This window comes from Sorex fumeus, unplaced genomic scaffold (assembly GCF_029834395.1).
Source record: "Sorex fumeus unplaced genomic scaffold, SorFum_2.1 ptg000002l, whole genome shotgun sequence".
Lineage (NCBI taxonomy): Eukaryota > Metazoa > Chordata > Mammalia > Eulipotyphla > Soricidae > Sorex > Sorex fumeus.
Genome location: NW_026606059.1, coordinates 77,211,390 through 77,232,476, shown reverse-complemented (window position 1 = coordinate 77,232,476; position 21,087 = coordinate 77,211,390). Strand labels below are relative to the sequence as shown.

At 33.4% G+C, this 21,087-nt stretch overlaps 1 protein-coding gene across 50 annotated transcripts in view; it reads left to right on the top strand.

The window, feature by feature from the left end:
- The window catches only part of RIMS2 (regulating synaptic membrane exocytosis 2), a 564,867-nt gene that overhangs the window by 358,841 nt on the left and 184,939 nt on the right, over positions 1 to 21,087 (top strand). For 43 of the 50 annotated variants that reach the window (XM_056111705.1, XM_056111697.1, XM_056111680.1 and 40 more), the window contains 2 exons: positions 1,316 to 1,495; positions 2,384 to 2,493. In XM_056111705.1, the coding sequence (XP_055967680.1) occupies positions 1,316 to 1,495; positions 2,384 to 2,493 (290 nt within the window). The remainder of the gene's footprint in view (positions 1 to 1,315; positions 1,496 to 2,383; positions 2,494 to 21,087) is intronic. The other 7 variants (XM_056111766.1, XM_056111740.1, XM_056111826.1 and 4 more) reach the window with 1 other exon arrangement.

Genomic DNA, 21,087 nt, shown 5'->3' with positions numbered 1-21,087 from the left:
CTATTAAGCCTGTTAAGTGTGTTCTGTGTACACTTATATAAAAATATTAAACTTATATTTGGAAATAAATTTCTTTATTATATGAATTTAAAAATACCTAAAAGTTATGTGACTTATATGTTACTCTAAGAGTTTTGGGTAGTTTTTTTTTAATTAAAAAATTTTTAATAGTGAGACATCATGAGGTACAGTTAACAAAGGTAATTGAATGTCTACTGGTCCAGAATCACATAACATGCAGTTACTTGCATTTAGGAAATTGTGTCTTTTCCATTCTGTTTTTTCTTTATCTACATTTTTAATAATCAGAAAGAAGACTGAGAACTTATCAGGAGGACAAAGCCCTTGACTTGAGAGTTTTCAGGGCGATTTTTGCTTCCTCTGTGGTTTCTAGAGCGTTTTCCTGTGTGGCTACTAAGTCAGGGAGTAGCTCCATTGGAAATGTACTTTGTAGTACTCATGTCTTTGGAGTTGTACAGACAAAGCTGGTATTTGGGGGCTTATTTCCCAGATTGAGGGCCTAGTGTTAAAAATCTTGAATCATAGAGTACATGTGAAAGCATTTTGCTGAATTTGAGAGATAGAAAAATCAGCAATTCATGTCATTTAAATTCAAGTATCCTTTCCAGGCTGATTCCATGTTGATATTTGATTTGCTTATGCTCAAAGAGAACAAGCTGTGTGAGAACCATTTTCATTTCTGTAACTCTGAATTAGATTGAGCAGCATCACTGGCATGCACTAAGATAGGGTGCAGACTGCAAGTGCCGTAGTTTTCTCCGGGACCGTTTGTAAACATGGCTATACACTTCAAAGTTGCATTGTTTTCTTGTAGCATTTTGATCCGCCTGTTTAAATATTCATGTGTATTGATCTATTCTGATTGTGCTTAGAACCTTTTTAATGTCTTAGTTGGTATAAGCCATAGGACTTTGAGAATTAGGGCTTTTATGGTTTTTCTTCACTCTTGGAAATGTTGCAAAGGTCCTTAATTAGTTTCAATGGATTGCTTCACATATTTCACATGTGCCACTTAGGATTCATTTTGCAAAGTAGACAATTCTGTTGGTCACTGATGAAAATTAAGCAACCCCTCTTCTGTTCACTGGGAATTGCTTGGAAAGACAGATTTGGACTCCTTAGAAATCTTTCAAGAGATTCAGTGAGAACTTTCTCAGTGTGTGTTGGGGAAGAGGAAACTTTTTTACATACTCAATAAATTTTAAGTCATTACCTTTTTTTCAAAGTCAGTTTAATAATCGCTAGCAGGAGGGCACGAAAGGTCAACTGAGCTGCTTTTTGACTAACGTTTCAGGGCTTGTGAAGCAGCAGCTAGACAGCCATATCACAGATCCAGATCAACAGAACAGCGGCCTCTCCCGGAGCGGACCGCCGCCCGCTCCAGATCCACTGAGCGTCCCGACACAAACCTCATGAGGTCGATGCCTTCATTAATGACGGGAAGATCCGCCCCTCCTTCACCCGCCTTATCGAGGTGAAAGATAAATCAATCAGACTAACTCCCCTTTTGCCCCGCCAGCACACCATTTTATTTTCCCAGCAGCTAAATGGTCTCTTTTCTCATCCTTGGCTGATCACTAATGACAACCGATACTAACCTTTTCAGTGTAAGCACACTATTCATATTCCGTGGATATAATAGTGTGTGGCTGCCATTGTAATCTGTTTATTAACTGTCCTGACTGCATTTGTATTGTGATTTCTCATTTATCAGGAGTCCCGGGTAAAACCCCCACATAAACGCACCTCATAACTATCATGGTCTTCTCCTACAGAATGAGAAATTGTTTATGTCCATTAGACATCATAATGACAGTCAATAAAACTAGACATTTAGTTTCTTTCTATCAATCCTAATCTCATATTAACCCAAATCATCTTTAGTTGACCCTTGAATTGTTCAGGACCTTATTTTGTAGTTTCGTGAGACATTTGTGTGTGTCAAAGGAAATCCATTATAAGTCTGTGTGAAAATCTCCTTGGGTCAAGGGAGTAAGGCTAGCAGTAAGAGCTTGAAATCTGGTAGAAAGAAATGTAAAGCATTACCTTTTCTTTTCGAGCTACAGAATTCTCTTGCTTTTCTGTGTATAGAATAGTAATTTACATAAATAATTCCATGGATTTGACTGTAGGATTTTTGTGTGCATGTATCTGTGTGTATGCATATTACGCCAAATATAAACATCTTTCGTTGTCTAGATAATCATCCAAATTATCCATATTTTGTCCTACCTTCCTAACCTTTTAATCTACAGCTGAGCCTCTTTTAAAATTACACTTACATGGCTATCATGTGAGCCAAATGTATTGAAAGTATTTAACTCATGCTATTGAAAATGAATATTAATGGTGTATCTTGTAGGTCACATCCTCGCACTGGGTCTGTCCAAACAAGCCCATCAAGTACTCCAGTGGCAGGAAGACGGGGCCGGCAACTTCCACAGCTCCCCACCAAGGGAACACTGGAGAGAAGTAAGTTTCATTTCTAATTTTGTTCTATAGGAAATGCACATGGAAACTAAGGTGAACCCATTTTCTTTACTTCCTTTTTTGATAATTTCTCCTTTAGTTAATTGAATGAACTAGCCATGCTCGTTAAGGGTTACATTTATAAGTGTATTGATAAATGTTCTATATTTTGTATTTCAAACTTATTATATTTGGAGTTAGCCTCTCGTTACCTCTTGCCCATTTTTCCTGTTTGAATAAATGCAGTTTTAAAAGTGAACTTGATACTTTTTTTTTTATAAACAACTGTATTCTATTTCTTGCTCCTACTAAGTTTATGTAATTGTTCACGGTTACATAAAGTTTATTAGTAACTAGCAAAATCGATTTTCACACACCGCAAAGGACTGGTTAGCTGATGCACTACAATGGTGAGCCTTCTCAAAACTGGAGTGCCAGAAAAAGGTAATCATGAATATCCAAAGACACGTGCATGTTTGAACTATTTTTAATCCTTTCCAATTGTTGCATCAGAAACACCATGTGCTTACACACACATGAATACAAGCCCCTCCCCGCTCTGAACGTCTAAATGTATGCATATAGGACCTCAGAAAGCATGGAAAATACAATATAATTTGAAAGCATTTTTTTTAAATGTTCTCTTTGTTTGGTAACTGGATGCACTTTCCCCAAGCAAAAAATAAAAGTAAAATAAATCACAATCTAACTTCTTTTTAATCTATGATACATTCTGTGCCTTTGGAAATTTCTGTTGTTTTAACCCCTGTGTTTTGGTTCCCATTTTTTTGTTTTTGTTTTTATTTTGTTTTCCCTAGACAATGGAGTCAAGGAGATAGAACCTTATGAAGGTCTGTACATAAAGGAGGGTTTGTTCTATGCTAATAGCCTTTTAGGGGGGCTACATAAGCAAAAATAAACCCAACTGCAATTGATGTCCCTTCTTTGAGTAGACTTGCTCACATAATAAAATCAGTGAGATTGACAATTTCTGGTATTCATAATTTGTTTTTGTTGGAAAGAAGAATACATAAAATTGAACTTTTCTTAAAATGAGAAGACGAAATTTTCTGTAAGCAATTTTTAAATTGCCTCATAAGCAGAATTTGCGTGCTGTGCAATACTATAACCAAAGATACCAATTGCAGTGTGTGTTTATGTCATTGAAGATATACACCTAGTCTAGCTATACTTATCATTATATATTTTATTTATATTTATGATGATTTTTAAATACTAAGTTGGGCTTTCTGGAGAAAAATGTTGCTGAATTAGTTATTATGGCTAATATTTCCTGCTCTATTTTTCCTATATTATGAATCAAGAGAAAATGTTGTGTTGTGGCATATGGAATGTCATATATATGGTAGGACAATAAAAATTCCTCTGCTAATTATTGAATCTTGAATTGTCTTTGAAGCCTTAAAGAATTGTTAACTGTTTATTTTTTGCTGAATCTAGAGATTCAGCACAGAGTGCCTGATACTTCAAGGCACTCAGAAGATATTTGTTGAGTAAATGCTTGAAAAATATTTATCTAAAAACTGAAAGCCACTTTAAATAGTGTCCACAATACCAATAAAGTAATCTTGTCATCCTTTATATTTTACTTAAAATTTTTAATTTTTATAACCTTAAACCAACCAATAACCCTGATTTAAAATATAATACATTTTTATTATTAATTGTGTTGAACAATTATCAACTCTATTGTGTTTTGTAAAATTTTCTGTGTACCATGATATTGCTATTATAACTTTTGATCTGTCATGTTTCCTGCTAAAATTGCAGAAGCATTTCTATAATTTTTTATTACTTGCATAAGAATAAATAAATATATATATTTTGGGGCTTGGGGGAACACACTTGTCTGTGCTCAGGTCTTACACCTGACTCTGTGCTCAGGGATCACTCCTGGTGGTTCTTGGACCATATGAGGTGCTGGAGATCCAACCTGAGTTTGCCACATGCAAGTCAAATGCCCTACCCACTATCACTCTGGCCCCAGGATATAGAATTGATTTTTAAATATAGTTTTGACATTATTTGTTTGTGTGGAAACGCAGAAACATAGTTTATACCAATAAACTATTATGTCAAACAATTTTGGGGGATACTTTGCCTTTTGGCCACACCTGGCTCTATTCAGGGGTTTCTCTTGGCGCTATGTTCACGGATCACTCCTGTGGGTTCAAGGGACCTTATGGGGTGCCAGGAATCAAATCCGAGGTTAGTAGCATGCAAGACAAGAACCTTACCACTACCATTGGCCCCATATGTCACAAGTTTTGAAAATTCCTTTTTTATGTCTTTTTTAGCAGTAGTCACTGAGTTTTTAGAAGTTTTATTCTTTGTAGTAATTTATTTACTATAAAATGACATGATTGAGATAGTGTATACAGCCACACACATGCATACATGCACATACAAATACACATATATCGCTTTGTAAAAACCTATTAGAGCCAGAATTTTCCTTTTGTTACTAAAGTGTTTTCTTTTTCACTTATGTAAGTAAAAGAGAAGAGTCAAAATCTCTCTTCTCGTATGTGAAATAATAGGATTTTTTTCATCTTTTATTTCACTAAAATGTATGGATTTGAACATTTGAACAATACTTTCATAAAGATTGATATACTGAAGACCTCAAGTAGACACATGCTTGTATAATTTACTTAAACTTTAAAGGCACAATGTAGTTAGAATATTTTTGAGAAGGCTCTGACTTCTAACTGAAGTTAGAGATGCATAACCAGATGTCAGTTGATGATCTATATCAGTATTTGGCTTAGATCCTAAAATGTTATCAGCAGTTGTAATTGAATTATACTATTTTATAATCAAAGTAATGACGTTTATTTTTCAGTCTTGTTGAGCATTTAAGTAATCAAGTAATCAAGACTTAATTAAATTTTTTGGTTATGCAATAATCTATGAAATTTAAGACAGTATATGTTGATCTTGACAGTGGTCTCTAGATGTCTTCTCTGCAAACCAGAGAAAAAAGGAACGACATAATGAAAGTATAAGATGCTAAACTACCATAAGGCTTTGCTATTGTTATTATTTATGTTTGATTTTTTCCCTAACTTTAATGTATGGGCATTTTTAATAATAAGAGTTTATAATACCAGTTTATTATGTCTGTAGAAGAAAAGCCAGATGATTTATGAGATTATGCTGAGTTTATGAACAGTGTATTTGGTCTATTTCACAATTATCATTTATTTCAATATTCTAGGGGTCACAGCTTATCTTGAGTAAATCAAAGTCATCATAACAGGAGTCAGTGGGATCTTTTATAATTTATTTATTTGTTTCCACATCAGAAACCCATTAAAGAGTATATTAGTCTTCTGATTACTCACCATACTATGGATATATTTGAATACTCTAAATTTTTTGGTTCTGTTTTACTTAAGTTTAACATATATACATACTTGGTCTTACTGTTTTCTTTGCTTTCACTTGTGCACACCCAGAAGTTAATGAAGAAACTGGGCTCGAGGAAGAGCAGGGGGGAGAAAAGCAGGGCGAAGAGGTCGAGGCAGGTCTGTGTGAAGATGTGTCTGGAACAAAGGAATCATTGCTTTTCACAGCAGGGCTTCTCAATCTGTGTAGGAGTCCAGATTTCAGATTTATAAATGTATAATAAAGAACAAGGGGTTTTCTTAGAATTAATTCTAAAGTACATTATTTAACACTAGTGGTGGGGAGATACTATGTAAACTCTCAATATCTAGAGATCTAAAAATAATATTTAATTTACTCATTTGGACAGTTTTTTAATGTTTAAAATTATAGGCAATACCTTTTTGGCCAAAATATATACCTAATCTTCATGTTCAATTGAATTCATTTTTAAAAAATGTTTATTAAGTATTTACTAACAAATTCTTTTACTGTGTTTTACACTAGATAAGTTTTCCCTTAAACACTATAGATTTTTTCTAGAAAGCTATAGTTAGCAATAGAGCCTTCTTCTTCCTGATTATTGTTCTGATACTCACAGGCAATAGGGAGTCCCCATCATTTGGCATATTTTTTAGTCCTTATTAAGTTTATGTATCATGGGTTTTGATGCTTGAGAGAATTGTAAGGTTTTTGTTGAGTATGTGGCTCTGTGATAGAGCACATGCCTTGTTTGTGTGAGGTAGGTACTGGGCTCCATCCCTAGTATCACATAAGTAAAAGCTATAAAACTCTAATTTTTAAAAACTTCTGGTTTAAAATATATAATAAATATATTAAGCCTAAAATCTTAATCTTATCTAATAAGCAGTTTTTTATTTTAACATTCTTTGAGCATTGCAGACTATTTGTAGACCTGATTTCACCTGTGTTTAAGTGCTGGTTGACTGGTTATTAATGGACAATAGAATATATTCGGTGTGTCTTTTGTTCTCTTTTTCACCACCATCATATACATACAAATGTACATGAGGTGTGTTTTCATGAGTGCTTTCTCCTGGTGGTTGTGGTTTAAAACTGAAGGTCTTTTAAAGCTGCAGTTGCTAATTATCAGTAACTATTTTTGATATCATAAAGATGAGAAAAATCATCAGAATACATCTGATAATGAAAAAAAAGGCAAGTGTCTCATTGCATATTTACAGAATCATAACTATCTCTGTTGCACGTTTCTAGTATTCTAACTACTAGAGTATCACAATAGTTAGAATAATAGAAAAACGAACAAAAGAAAATCCTCCTTTCTTGGAATGATGTAACATTTCTATGGAAGACTATAAGAAGGAATTCTCATTTATCTGTATTGCACCTAGTGTTTGATATTTCTATATATCATATAGTAATTCATACATATACTGAAATACTTTTAACTGTTCATAAATTGACTTCCAGAGTAAAGTTACTCTTTTTTGTTGTTGTTTGCTTTGTTTTGGAGCCACATCCAAAACAAAACACACTGTTACTCCTGGCTTTGCACTCAGGCATTACTTTTGGCAGAGCTGGCTAGGAGGACCATATGAGATTCCGGGGATCGAATTGGGGTTGACCATATGCAGCAGACACCCTGCTCATTCCACTATCACTCTAGCCCCAGTACAGTTACTTTTTTAGATATCATTAATTTGGAGCTTTACACATTTGTTAATATCACTTTTTATTCCTTTTTAATGTTGTTAAGATAAAGAACCCCATTTTTTGAACCAGTTTGTTGCCTGGCTTTGTTCTCAATATTTACTTAGTTACTGAATTACAGTAAATTTCAAATTATTGTACCTGATATTTACCAACTTATTACACAGCCGCTTTATTTTTGTTTTTGTGTTTATTCCTTCCTATTGAGTAGGGAGGACATACTTTCCGGTGTGTTCTTGAGTCTGAGATGTTTGCAGCATGAGTTTGTTTCCTGGTACCAGCACTATGGGTGATGTGGTACTCTGTGTGTGCTTGGAATTTATTTGGGTTGTTACCAATGTCAATCACTAATCACTAATCACTATTGTCTTTCTCAATGTTTAAAGACAATGAGGGAGAATCTCCAAGTCCATCTAATAGTGGGAAAAAAGGCAAGTCTAACAAGAAATTCATAGCCCCTTTCTCTATATTAGATACGTGTGATGTGCATGATTTTCTTTCTTCAAATAAATGAGCCTGAATACAAATAGTAGTCCCTTGAATTAGGTATTTAATAATTAAAATTTTTTCTCTTTAAAATATATTTCTGAATATGATATTTGTCTCTAAAATACTTTTGATTGAATTTTGGACAAGCCAATATATTGAAATGTGGGTTTTTAAAATAATTTTTGATTATTTTGGTCATGTTCAGTAGGTAGTAATAGTGAAAGTCATACATTTAAAAAACACTACATCTATGTCTACTTCTCAGTCTAGAAATCATCTTGAAATTAAGCCATTTAAGGAATATGTTAAGCAGAATTTTAAAGTAGAAATATAAAGCTGATTTCATGATAAGTACAGAATTATTAGGCAAACACTAATATCTGTGGAATTTTCGCTTTTCTACTCATGAATTATTATATAGTTTAGATGAATAAAAGATTATTGATTTAAATACTCAGACTTAAATTTCTTATAATTATTAGTGGCTTAGTTCTACCACAACTAAGTTCTACTGTCTAAAACAAGACTGGATCTTTTGTAAGTAATTGATAATCAACATACCTGTACATATTTATGTCGAATATCAGCATTTATAAGTGATTACACTCATAAAATAAGCATTCGGTAATTTTTCTTCTGTTGTAGTGTTTGATGAAGAGTTTCAGGCCTCAGTAACTCAGTTGACATGTCTTTTAATCCTTTCAGTAGGTTTTTCTGCCCCAGATATTTCTAACTACTGCTCATAATTTTTCATATTCTGCTCTGTTCTAAGACCTCATTTATTTTAATATTGGAAAACTTTCAGTCTTTCCAGAATACTTAGTGTAAATATTCCTAAGGTGCTACATGCAATATTTTTTGTGGGAAAAACTCTCTAAAGAGAGAGAGGTGTGGAATAAGGCATGCTAAAAACTGCCAGCCAGACCCCTAGCAAGAGCGCAAGCCTGAGATTTGCTCTGAGCCATGCCTTATCACAATTGTCTAATCGTGTCCTGCTGTTAATTGGTATTTTCAGCACAGAATCTGAAAACATTTTAAGTAAAATTAAACCCCATTATGACTAGCACCATGAACCAGTTATTCAATACATAGTCAGGAGTAGTTGTCGGGCTAAGACTTATCTTGATGCTGCCTCTCACTGAATGACTCATTGTAGAAATCATCATTTCAGGGGAAACAAGGATTTGAATTGCAGCATAGGCCATTGCATCCTATGCTGATAATATGTTTGTATGCTTTTCCATCCATGGGTGAAAATATGTAGAATACTTTCCTCAAGTGACAAAACTGTTCAAACTTGGACTTTATTGATTTTTCAGTTTAGAGAACTTCATTATTAAGTCATACTCAGATTTACAACTTAATTCTACACCTAACTTTATCTCTTGCAGGGTTTTTAATTTCCTCTTTGTAAATTAAATCCAATTGGGATCTTTATTTTTTAAATGTGTTTTTGGATATGTGGTTGATAAAGCCTAAGAGCCTTAAATGTTTTTATTTATAATTTATTGATTTTATTATTATTTGTTAATTTTTTAATTTTGGACTCTTAATCTTATAGTCATCTCTTAGTGAGCCATTCCATCATTCTCACATTTATGGGTCATGCTATGTTGTCTGTTATAAAGCAGTGCCCCTAAAGATATACAATGATGGAAGAAAAATAGTTTGTTCCCTTGAATCTCAGTATACAATTGCCTAGATTGTTTCAAATATAGATAGGCTAATAAAAAGAAAGGAAGTGGAGCTGGAGAGAAAGTTTTATGAGTAAGGTTCTTGCTTTGCATGTGGCCAACTTGAGTTCAATCCCTGGCATCTGATATGGTCCTCCAAGCACTTCCAGGAGTAATTACTGAGTGCAAAGCCAAGAGTAACCCATGATCATTGCAAAGTGTGCCCTACCCCCCGACTCCCCCCCCCCAAAAAAAAAGAAAGGAAAGAAGGATGGAGGAGGAGGAACAGGACAAAACCAAAGAATCAGAAATAAAGTTAGTTTGTCAGTCTAGACTGGATGCTTTCTCCTGCATGAATTCTCACATCCTTTAGAGTGATAGGATATAGACAGCCTTTGCCCTGTAGACTGTGTATTTTCTCATGAATACTTCCAGGGTAAGAAAAGTACAGTACCTAAGTTATAGTTACCAAAATTGACTTACATAGATGGGAATGGATTCTGACATTAGTGAGTCAAGCAACAGCATTTCCTGCCTAATTAAATCAATCGACCGAAATTAGTATAGGGAAGATTCAGAGATGATATTAAATGGCAGAAAATTTGTAATTTTTAAGCAGGGTAGACATTCTGTGATATTATGAAAAGGTGATTCAGTTTTGAGAGAAAGGAACTAAGAATATCTGATCATTTAGAGTATTTCAGTAATCTAGTAGATGATAGCCTGAACTAGAGCAGAGACTACAGTAAACAGAAGTAAATGCATTTAAGAATTTCTCTCCGGGGGCTGGAGCAGTAGTACAGTGGATAGGGTATCTGTCTTGCATGCAGCTGGCCTGGGTTCGATCCCCGGCATTCCATATGGTCCCCTGAGCACTGCCAGGAGTAATTACTGAGCACACAGCCAGGAGTAATCCCTGAGTATCACCGGGTGTGACCCCCTCATCAAAAAAAAAACCAAAAATTCCCTCCCTGTTCCATTGCACAAGCCTAAATGAATCCAATGTGAAAGTGATGAAGTGACATACTTGTAAGCAAGTACTTACTAATTTTGCCATTCTTCTTAGAGGCACTCCTCTTTATTTTATTTTTCTCCCATTTTTTCAGTACGTCCATTCTAGACTTTCAAAGTTTGAATTGACTAGTTAGATTTAGGAAAAAAGTTTTCACTCATCATCATTTACAAACTTCAACTATTGTCTAAACCATATTATCGTTGACTTACTAAATTTGTCTTAAAATCATCTTTTGTTGAAAATAACCATCTTCCAATGATGATGTGGTGCTAGGGAGGAAGGCTGGTTTGGTTTCAGACCTGTTTCACAGGATGCCAGCAGTTGTGTGAGTCAAAGTCCTCAACCCATTAGTTGACCTGAGAAGAAATTTTAGTGTATTTTTTTCAAAGTGCTGCCTTGAGACATGAATTAGATCATAAATGTAAGGTTTATGATTCATGTAAAATAGTCCTTATCCCTACTATTAATCAGCTCTTTCTTTTTTCCCCTGTGAAAAGCAGAGAGAAGGTCCCCTTTTTTTTGAGGGGAGGAGGTGGGAGGGAGAAGAAGTATTGGGCCATACCCGATATTACTTTGGGACATTATGTGCAGTAATTGCTCCTGGCCATGCCCAGGGGACTATATGTAGTGTGGGGATTCAAACTGGGGTCAGTAGCATGCAAGGTAAGCTAGTACACCATACCTCTTGTACCCTCTTCCCTACCTGAGAAGTCCTTTCTGCTTACATTGGATCTTATGATGTGACAACACATCCAAACATATATTACACAAGTGTCATTTTTATAATGTAACTTATATTCTTTAAGCCATAGGCTTGATATAGGATTGGTTACATGGCATGAAGAAGATTCGCTGTAATACAGTTATTTTGTAGACTTGTTGATTTCTTAAATATTTCTTTTTAAAAATATTACCCTCATAGTTAAGTCTTCATGAATAAGATCACTCTTCAAATTATCTAATATTATGTGATCTTTTTTTATTGTTTTGGAACAACATTCAGAGGAGCTCCAGGATTACTCACAAGTTTGTGCTCAGAGTCATTCTTTGGGGCACCATGCAGTGCCAGGGATCAAACCCAGGCCTCTGCTCACACTCAACCTCAGAGAGAGGTGTGCCTCTCTCTGGTGGCACTGGAACCAACTTTAAATCATTTCTGTTTACAAATAAAGATGAACTCACCATAAGCAATAATTCAGAAATTCTGAATCTTAAAAATGATTCCTAATTATTTTACTAAATTTTTAAACATTTAAAACATTTCAAATATATAAATAAGAAAATTTAAGTTTATGACAATTTAAGTTTAATACAATTTTAAGATACTTAATAAGAATACTCTGGAGACACTTGTATAGTCCTGCAACAAAATTTTGCACAATTGAGAGTTTGCATTTTAAGAGTCACATATATTCTTTCATAGCAATAATGGACTGTCACTGTCACTGTCACTGTCCTCCCGTTGTTCATCGATTTTCTCGAGTGGGCCCAGTAACGTCTCCATTGTGAGACTTTGTTGTTACTGTGTTTGGCGTCCTCCGCCCCTCTCGAAGAGCCCGGCAAGGTACCAAGAGTATCTCGCCCACACAGCAAAGCCTGGCAAGCTCTCCGTGATGTATTCAATATGCCAAACACAATAATGGACTAATAAATTTTATTAGACATCTCCGTTTTTACCATTTTTACCTTTTGTACTGTAGATACATGATTATAAACTAATACTTTTATTTAAAACAACTCTAAATTTTATTCAAATAAATCTAATATTGCTCGAGCGGGCCCAGTAACGTCTCCATTGGAGACTTTGTTGTTACTGTGTCTGGCATATCGAATACTCTTGGTAGCTTGCCGGGCTCTCCGAGAGGGGCGGAGGAATCGAACTCGGGTCGGCCATGTTGGCTGCGTGCAAGACAGACGCCCTGACCGCTGTGCTATCGAATATATTTATTATTTAATATTAACACTATTTGTTATTTTTTGGTGTTTGAGAACCATGCCTGGCAGTGCATTAGGGCTTATTCCTGGCTCTGTGCTCAGGTATAGCTGGGCTCGTGGAACCATATGTGGTGCTAGGGATTGAGTCCCGATTTACCACAATCAAGACCGGCACCATATCCACTTTATTATCTCTCCAGTCCTAAGACTGTCACTGTCACTGTCCTCCCGTTATTCATTGTTTTGCTCAAGCAGGCCCAGTAACGTTGTGAGACTTGTTACTGTGTTTGGCATATCAAATACGTCACGGGTAGCTTGCCAGGCTTTGCCGTGCAAGTGAGATACTCTCGGTAGCTTGCCAGGCTCTGCGAGGGAGGCGGAGGAATCGAACTAGGGTTGGCCATGTTGGCTGTGTGCAAGGCAAACGCCCTACCCGCTGTGCTATCGCTCCAGCCCAGTCCTAAGACTATTTTATTTTTTTAATTAGTAGAATAACCTGTTAGTAGGAAAAAAGTAACTTTCAAGTATTGAATGCTCAGGAATTTTCTTGACATTTTTGTTTAATGCAACTGTTAAATATTTTCCTGATCTGAAGTTAGCTTGTCTTTTAGTTAAAGTGATTTGTTATTATTAGCCCTCAGCATTCTCTTATGAGTGATAAATAAATTAATGAGACATCAATTTTGTTCATTTTATGACTTAATTATTTTGTAAATAAATCTTGGTGTTTGTATATATGTATGTATATGATATATATATATAGATAGAGAGAGAGTTAATAGCCACATTGATAACATTTGGAAAATATTCTAAAATTTCTGTGTCTTGATATCAGCATTTTTGGTATAGGTAGTATTCAAAATTTCTAACAAAGCAGTCACAAATCATCAGGCAAAAGAACAGCTCTAAAATTTTAGAGCTGGAAATAATAAAACTTTCAAGACCAACCTCATTTCTAATGTGACAAGTTAAAAGCTGGAATGTTCTAAAAAGCTACCATCTCAGTCCAGTAAATTATCTATTTTGTTTTGTATAAGCCATTAATAGCACTGGTCTGTATACCTATTTATTGTTATGGTGCTTCTTTTTGTTACTGGCTGTTCTAAAATTTCTAGTACTTGTTATTATCACTCAGTCAACACTAGGCAAGTGACTCCATCACTTATCTTCAACTGTTCTTCAAATCAAAGAAAGCATTTAAAAGTTAAACATGTTATGTGTTGGATTTTTCCCCTTCTGAACAGCAGTACTACTTTCTGTCAGTTTACATATCAACTGAAACATTTTCAAAAGAAGCCATTTCTACCCCTTTTACTTCAAAAGTTATTGGGTCTTATGTTTGGGGAACATCATAGACTTTATCACTTGGTGAAAGCTAAAACATCTTTTAAAATATCACATGTATAGGACTTAAAATTTTGATTTTCAAGAATGAATTTGTAATGTTTGTAATCCCTTTCACGTTGCTTGAGATAAACCAAAGTACACATTGTTTAAAATCAAGAAATACTTTATTATTAAAGAATATATTATTTTTCCAGCATGGAAAATTGGCTCTGCAGGCTAATAGGCTACAGTATAACTTTGATGAAGGCGCCAATGATTTCTTTATTGCTGTTTTTAAAATGGGAGTGACATATCAGGTTGTTAGGAGAAAAAATATTAAATAAAAAAGAGAACCCTAAAGTATTTTTGGGTTCTCCTGACAAGATTCAATGTTTCTGACGAGTTCTGATGGTTTGCTTTGATTCATACTAGAAGTAACATGGGAAGACCAGCAGAAAAAGGCGAATGGTACAGTAAGTGATGACAAACCATTGCCGACAAAGAAACAACAGTCTGAGCCAGGTTTGTCAGGGTTTGAAAAATCAGCAAAAAGCATGAGACAAGAAGCGTGGTATTTCATGCTTTTAAATATGTGTGTGCTTGTTTTACCTCGTTTCTCCCATTTTGGTTTGAACTTCACAGTGTGTAGTCTGTTTAAGATGGGAGTGGTAAATACCTTATTTCAAGATTTGTTAAGGAAACAAATGATATATTTTGGGGGAGGGAAGAACAGTTATTTTGTTATTAACATTATTTCTTTATGGATAAACTGGCAAATTTCAGCACGGATGGTCATTTGTGCATTTGTCTGTTGTGATTCATATTAAAGTACATTAATGGAGTGGAACTTGCTTCCTTAAAAAGGACTACTGAAAACTTACTCTATTGTATAAAGTCTGTCTCTCTCTATTTTTTGAATTAAAAATGAAATTGCAGACATCACACCCACCAGTGCTCAGGGACTACTCCTGGCTCTGTGCTCAGGAGTGACCCCTGATGGTGCTTGTAACCATTTGTAGTGTTGGGGTTTGAACCAGAGTAAGCAGGATGTAAGGTAGCGCTTTAATCCCTCTCTATCTCTCTGGCCGTTGTGGGGAGGTTTAGGTGGAGTGGGGGTCATATTTGGTGGTGTTCAGGGATTACTCCCTCATTCCTTACTTTTAAATCATTACCATTTTTGTTTATTTTTGAACCATATCCTGAAGTGCTCACAGACTACTCCCAGCTCAGTGCTCAGGTGTCAGTCCTGTCAGTAGGTGACTAACCCAGGATCTGACATGCAAAGCATGCATTCCAACCCTCGGTGCTGCAATGAGAACACATTGAGAATTTTAGACTGTTCGTGGAGGGTTTGGTAATAAGAGCGTCATCAAAATGGCAGTGTCCATAGTAACAGGATTCATGAATTTTTATGTGATGATTCATTTCATATCAGACCTCTAAAATTTACATTTTAAAATAGGTCACTTGTTTAAATTAGATGAACTTATTGCCAAGTGTTCATTGCTCTGCTACTGTAGCCCAGACAGTGCGTTGGCACTGAGAGCTTGGGATAGACAAAACATCACAGCAGTTGCCCTCCTTGAGCTTTCATTTTGGCAGAAATACCTCACTTAGGAGAGCTAGATCATGCCTAAGTCACAATGAGTATATGGGCTTCTCAGAAATAGGGTGCTTTAAGAAAAAGTGTACCCGGGTAGCAAAAAAAATGCCATTGTACAAATGTATTTTGGGGAGTTCTCTTTTTAGTACAATGCAATGTACTGAAAATGTATTAAAATAAAATTGAATTCACATTAGAACTTAAGCATATTCATTAAGTTGTGAGAGAAACTACGTGCATTTCAGATTTTAAATTATGGACAAGTTTATTGGAAAATGAATATATTGAAGGAGTATCAGTTTATTGGAAATGAATATATTGAAGGGTATTTTTAACAAATTAACAAAGTATGTATGCCACTAATATTTTGTTATGATTTATATAACAGTAGTTATTGTAAAAATCTCTTCTTGTGTGTGATGTGGATTATCCTTTGTCACGGGGTATTAATTATTTGCATTGCTATAATATCTGATTGCACAAAGATATTGTAGCCGTATGTTTACATATAGATATATTGTGTGTTAAAATCAGAAAACAAGGCATTTTTGATAAAAAATGATTCAGAATTTCATAAACAAAATTGTAAAGACCTGTAAATATTCGTTTGTGTATTTCTGAGTGGTATCACTTTTATCAATCAGTCCAATAATTAGACATAAACTATGTAATAAGGGGAAATTAAATATAAAAAATTAAGCCTAATTTTATAGCTTAAAATGTTTGTAGATATTTTTATTTGGCAATTGTGACTTTTCCTATGCACTAGATAGCAATTCCCGAAAATTGAAACCCTAAATGTTATGAGTGAGTATACAGCATGCTAAGTCAGTAAAACACCATGTTATATTTGTCATATTCTATAGGAAATTTTGTTTCAAACAGGAAAGTAAGATGTAGAAAATGTTTAATTAATGAAACTTTGGATAAAAAGGGAGGGAAACTATCAAGTGGGACTACTGGTCTTATAGTACTATGACTCGCATTTTAGTACTGTGGATGCGCATTTTAGTACTAGTTTATGAGCCTCGTCAGTAGAAAAAAAATGTTTGAAGTCACTCTTTGGCTTGCCATTAGTGAAGTTATGGTGTTTGTAGCTAGTAATAGGAATCAGCAAGCGTTTTATTCACTCAACTCTAAAATATTATCTTCCATTAATTGTCAAATATTTGTCATAAAATGATTATAGTGATTAACTGTGGCATTAGACAAAGTGTGAACTCAAACTTGAGATGCAAACTCAACTATACCAATGTATCTGTTCTTACACGTTTGTGTTGTTATTATATAAAGGCCCACGAAGAACAGTAACAGAATTTTTCATCTTTAGAATATACATTACTAATTAAAAATATTTTTAAAAGTTAATTTTAAATACTAGACAAAAATTGGTAGACTAAGTGGCATAATATGAAGAGATTATAAATGAATTGACAAATATTTGACTGTAGTTTAATTTTTATGGACCTTTTCTTCTTTGTAAAGAAAAACATTGACTTTATTGAACTGGGCTGTCCTAGAAAAGAGGTGTTTTCTTATCTCATAATTAATAACAGAATAATTAAATTTCTTGGGAAATATAATGATGATTGTCATATTAATACCTTTGTGTGAACACAAAGGTATTAATACAAGAACATACAAGAACTCTGTAAGTGCTGTTGAACTGAGTATCTAGTAAATGTTATTTAGAACACATCAGCATCTTCCTCATGTGGAATGTGGATTAGGTTTGTCTAACCTATAGAATTAGCAAAATATTCTCTTCATTCTCATCTCAAATCAAGAATATATGTAAGGTTTGAAGAACTATTGTATATATTTTCAATAATCAATATGATTTCACACTCACACTAGAATAATTTCATCTATTATAATAGTTTTATTAAACATTTAAAGCAAAGTTCAATTTATTGTACTTTATTGTTTTCAATTTTTGAATCCACTGTTCTTAAGAACTATATATTTTATGTAAAAAGGACACTGTTGAATAAAATATTTTATCTCAGATTTTACTAAAACCATCCATAAAATACCTACTGCTAAAACTAACCAGATTGAATGAATGTGTTAGAACATAAAGTTCCCAGCTTCTCTAAAATGAGAGACATTAGGTCTTAGTTAAGATTCTACTTTGAAATATAATTTTAAACGATTCTTTGTTTAACGATTAGTTCATACAATTTATTAAAGAATCATAAACCCTTACTATTTTCCTAAGAGTGAAATATACTATATCAAGAAAAATACTGAAGTAAGTAAATCTTATTTAATTATTCTGAAACCTAACAATGATACTTATTTTATTCCTTCTTATTTGGAAATAAGTTTATATTTTATTGGGAAAGAGGGAAGTATGAAACCTTTTTCAAGGATTCTGATAGTTGTACATTTTTAATTGAAAATATAGTAACATGTTTTATTTTAACATTTGCATTAACACAAGTGTGCATAAACCCTAAGATTATATGGTAAGATAATGTATTAAATTAATATTTCTATATTGTATTCCTGATGGTTTGGTAACTGGTGAAAGTAGGGTTTTTAAAAGAAAAAACTTACACTTTATAGAATTTATAAAGTTTAAACAATTTCATTGAATATTTTGATGTTATAGACTTTTGTTCCCTTTCATTTAAAAATTTGCCATTTCTTTAAGGAGGAAACAATTTATTTCATTCTAAATATTCAAATTTAATTTCTAAGTGGTTTATAGTTTGATTCACCTATTTCAGAAATAGAATAGTAATTGTATTCTTGGTTAGTGTTAACACTTATAGTGTTTAATTATTCCTGGATTGTTTTGGAATGAGTGTCTTTTATTTTTGACAGGAAAAAAGTAATATAATATTAAAAGAGAAATGTTTTATGCAATATAAATCAACTAATAGAATTTTAAAATTAAATGCTACCTGCACTCACAGAAGTAAATATAGTGTCTTTTTATAGTAAGTGGTTTTTCCTCTAATAATTAAGGGATAGCTCATTGAGTTATTTAAGCTGATTTGTTTACCTTTGAAAATAGAGGAAATTTATAAAACCTAGCCTTTATTATGTTAACTAGCATGCAATAGTTTGAAAATAAGTTATTTTAAAGTACCTCCAAAATATCTCCAAGTGTATTTTTTCTTTGCATTTAAAATTGCTTTGTATGTCAGAATTCAAGGATAGAGAGCTGGGCTGGGGATTGGTGAGGAAAAGCACATCCAGGAATAGGAAAGAAAACATTTAAAGTTAAATATTTTGGAGCTGGAGAGATAGTACAGTGAGCAAGGTTTTGCGTGCACCTGACTAGTGTTAGAACCCCAGCATTCCATGTGGTTCCAGCTGGAGTGAGTCATAAGCTCAGAGTCAAGAGTAAGCCTTGGGCACATCCAGGTATGACCTAAAACAAACAATAAAGAAAGACATTTTATGTTAGCATGCTTTAAGAATAGAGGAATATTTTTTAAGTTTGTCTTCCTTATTTATCTTAATAGAAATTATTGTTAATGATCAATAATTTTGCTTGTGGGAAACATTGTAGAAGGTAGTACGTTTTACAAACTAAACTCGGATCACTTGCATTAAGGAATAGTTCAACAAGATTTTTGCCACAATAGAGAAGTTTTACTTTGTATCTGTAAATGGCCAATATATTGGTTTTATTTTCTCAGTCTATTCTGGTTTTTAGATTTTATTTTGAAAGAGATCTCTTCTCTACATCACCTCCTTAGAGGATGTATTCTAGTACTCCAACTTTTAAAGCTCCCACAATATAATTAGCTTTAGCTATATGAAAATTTTTTTACTTTAATATAAACTTAAAGACTTGAGGACTTGCTTTTCTGGGCCATATGTTCACTCAAGTACAGTCAAATCTAAAAGAAACAGTCATGTGTTTTTTGATGATGGTGGTTAATGAAAACATTAGCCAGTCAACAATATTTCAAAGAGGTTACATATGCTCCTGGTAAAAATTGCATTTATGGGTTAACAAGTCTATTAACTATTATTAACTATTAACAAATATTAACAAATAAAAGCATATGCTTTTAAAACTTCTATTCGAGATAGGTTGCAGAATATTATTTTTGTTAAGAAACTTGAAATGTCTTGAGTTGAAATATAATAATAGTTAATATATTATGTTGACAAAGAGGAAATTTGGGATTTGCACAAAACTTTACTTAAAAGCTGATGACATTCATTTCCATTATCTTACTCATTTGCTAAATAATCTAATGAAAAAGATTATTTGCAGATTTATCTTCAGTAGTGTGTATATACACACATATAAATACAGTAATATTTTTATTTTGATTAAAAATTCTTTCTATCTATAGAATACACCTTGATGGTACCTTAAATTTTAAAATATTTGTTCAAAAGTAACTTGCCATACATGATAGCATGGTGTTTATAAGCTCTATTTTGTGTGTCTTCCACTTCAGTGTAGTATGTAAAAATTTTCCTCTTTGTATTATAGAATGAACATTTAAAATTTTTGTTTATTACAAAGACTTTATTATCTGGGTCTTGTCCAGTTCAGTGTCACTGTAAGAAGTTTTTTTTATTTTTCCTTCTTTGCCTTTTTATTTCATATGTCTATAATGGATCATATAGGATCTAGTAGAAAGAAAATTGAGCTGATAATTGGGACACCTTTTTTCTGTTTCTGTGCCACTGAATTTGTTTTGTGACCTTGGGTAAGTTCTTTGAACTCTTTGTGCCTCAGTTATTCACTAATAATAAATTAAGAGGGTTGAGAAGAATTTTTAGTGTTTTTCATTGTATAAAATGAAAAAAATTTCCTCATTGTCATTATAAAATAAGCAAAGACAGGAAAATACTGCAAATATATTTCATGTATTTTTGTTGTTTTTATGTTTTCTATAAAAAAGGAAATGTTGTCTTAGTGATGGTATATTCATTAGCAATTATTTCATCTGATTCATATAAATTTCACCTTACTATTGGTAAAATACTATTTGGTGATAGTGAATATGTCAGTAGGAAGAACTTGAATATATGAAACAATTCTAGATATACTACTACTCCGCTTAACTGGTGTTACTAATATATTCCTCACTTTTCTCTTTTTGAGTAATGGGTAGAGTGGGAATGGAAAAGAAGTATGGCATTTATCATATTAATTTATATGATGAATATGTACAGTACACAATGATCACACCTTGCCTAGTTGTCTGTCCTTGAACAGAATCTGACCTGAGATATACTAATGAGATTTAGAACAGGTCTAATCTTGAGTAACTTAAAGATTGGATCATATAATAATAATAATAAAAACACTTAAATTTCTGTAATGTTCCTTTTTCTGTAATTATTACTGAGATTTCCAGATTTTTTTTCTAAAAAAAAATTGTTCTGATCATCTTAACTTGTTTTTTCCTTAGTAGATAACCATTTTCTATCTTCTCAAACAGCTATAAACTTGTTATAGGAATGAATTC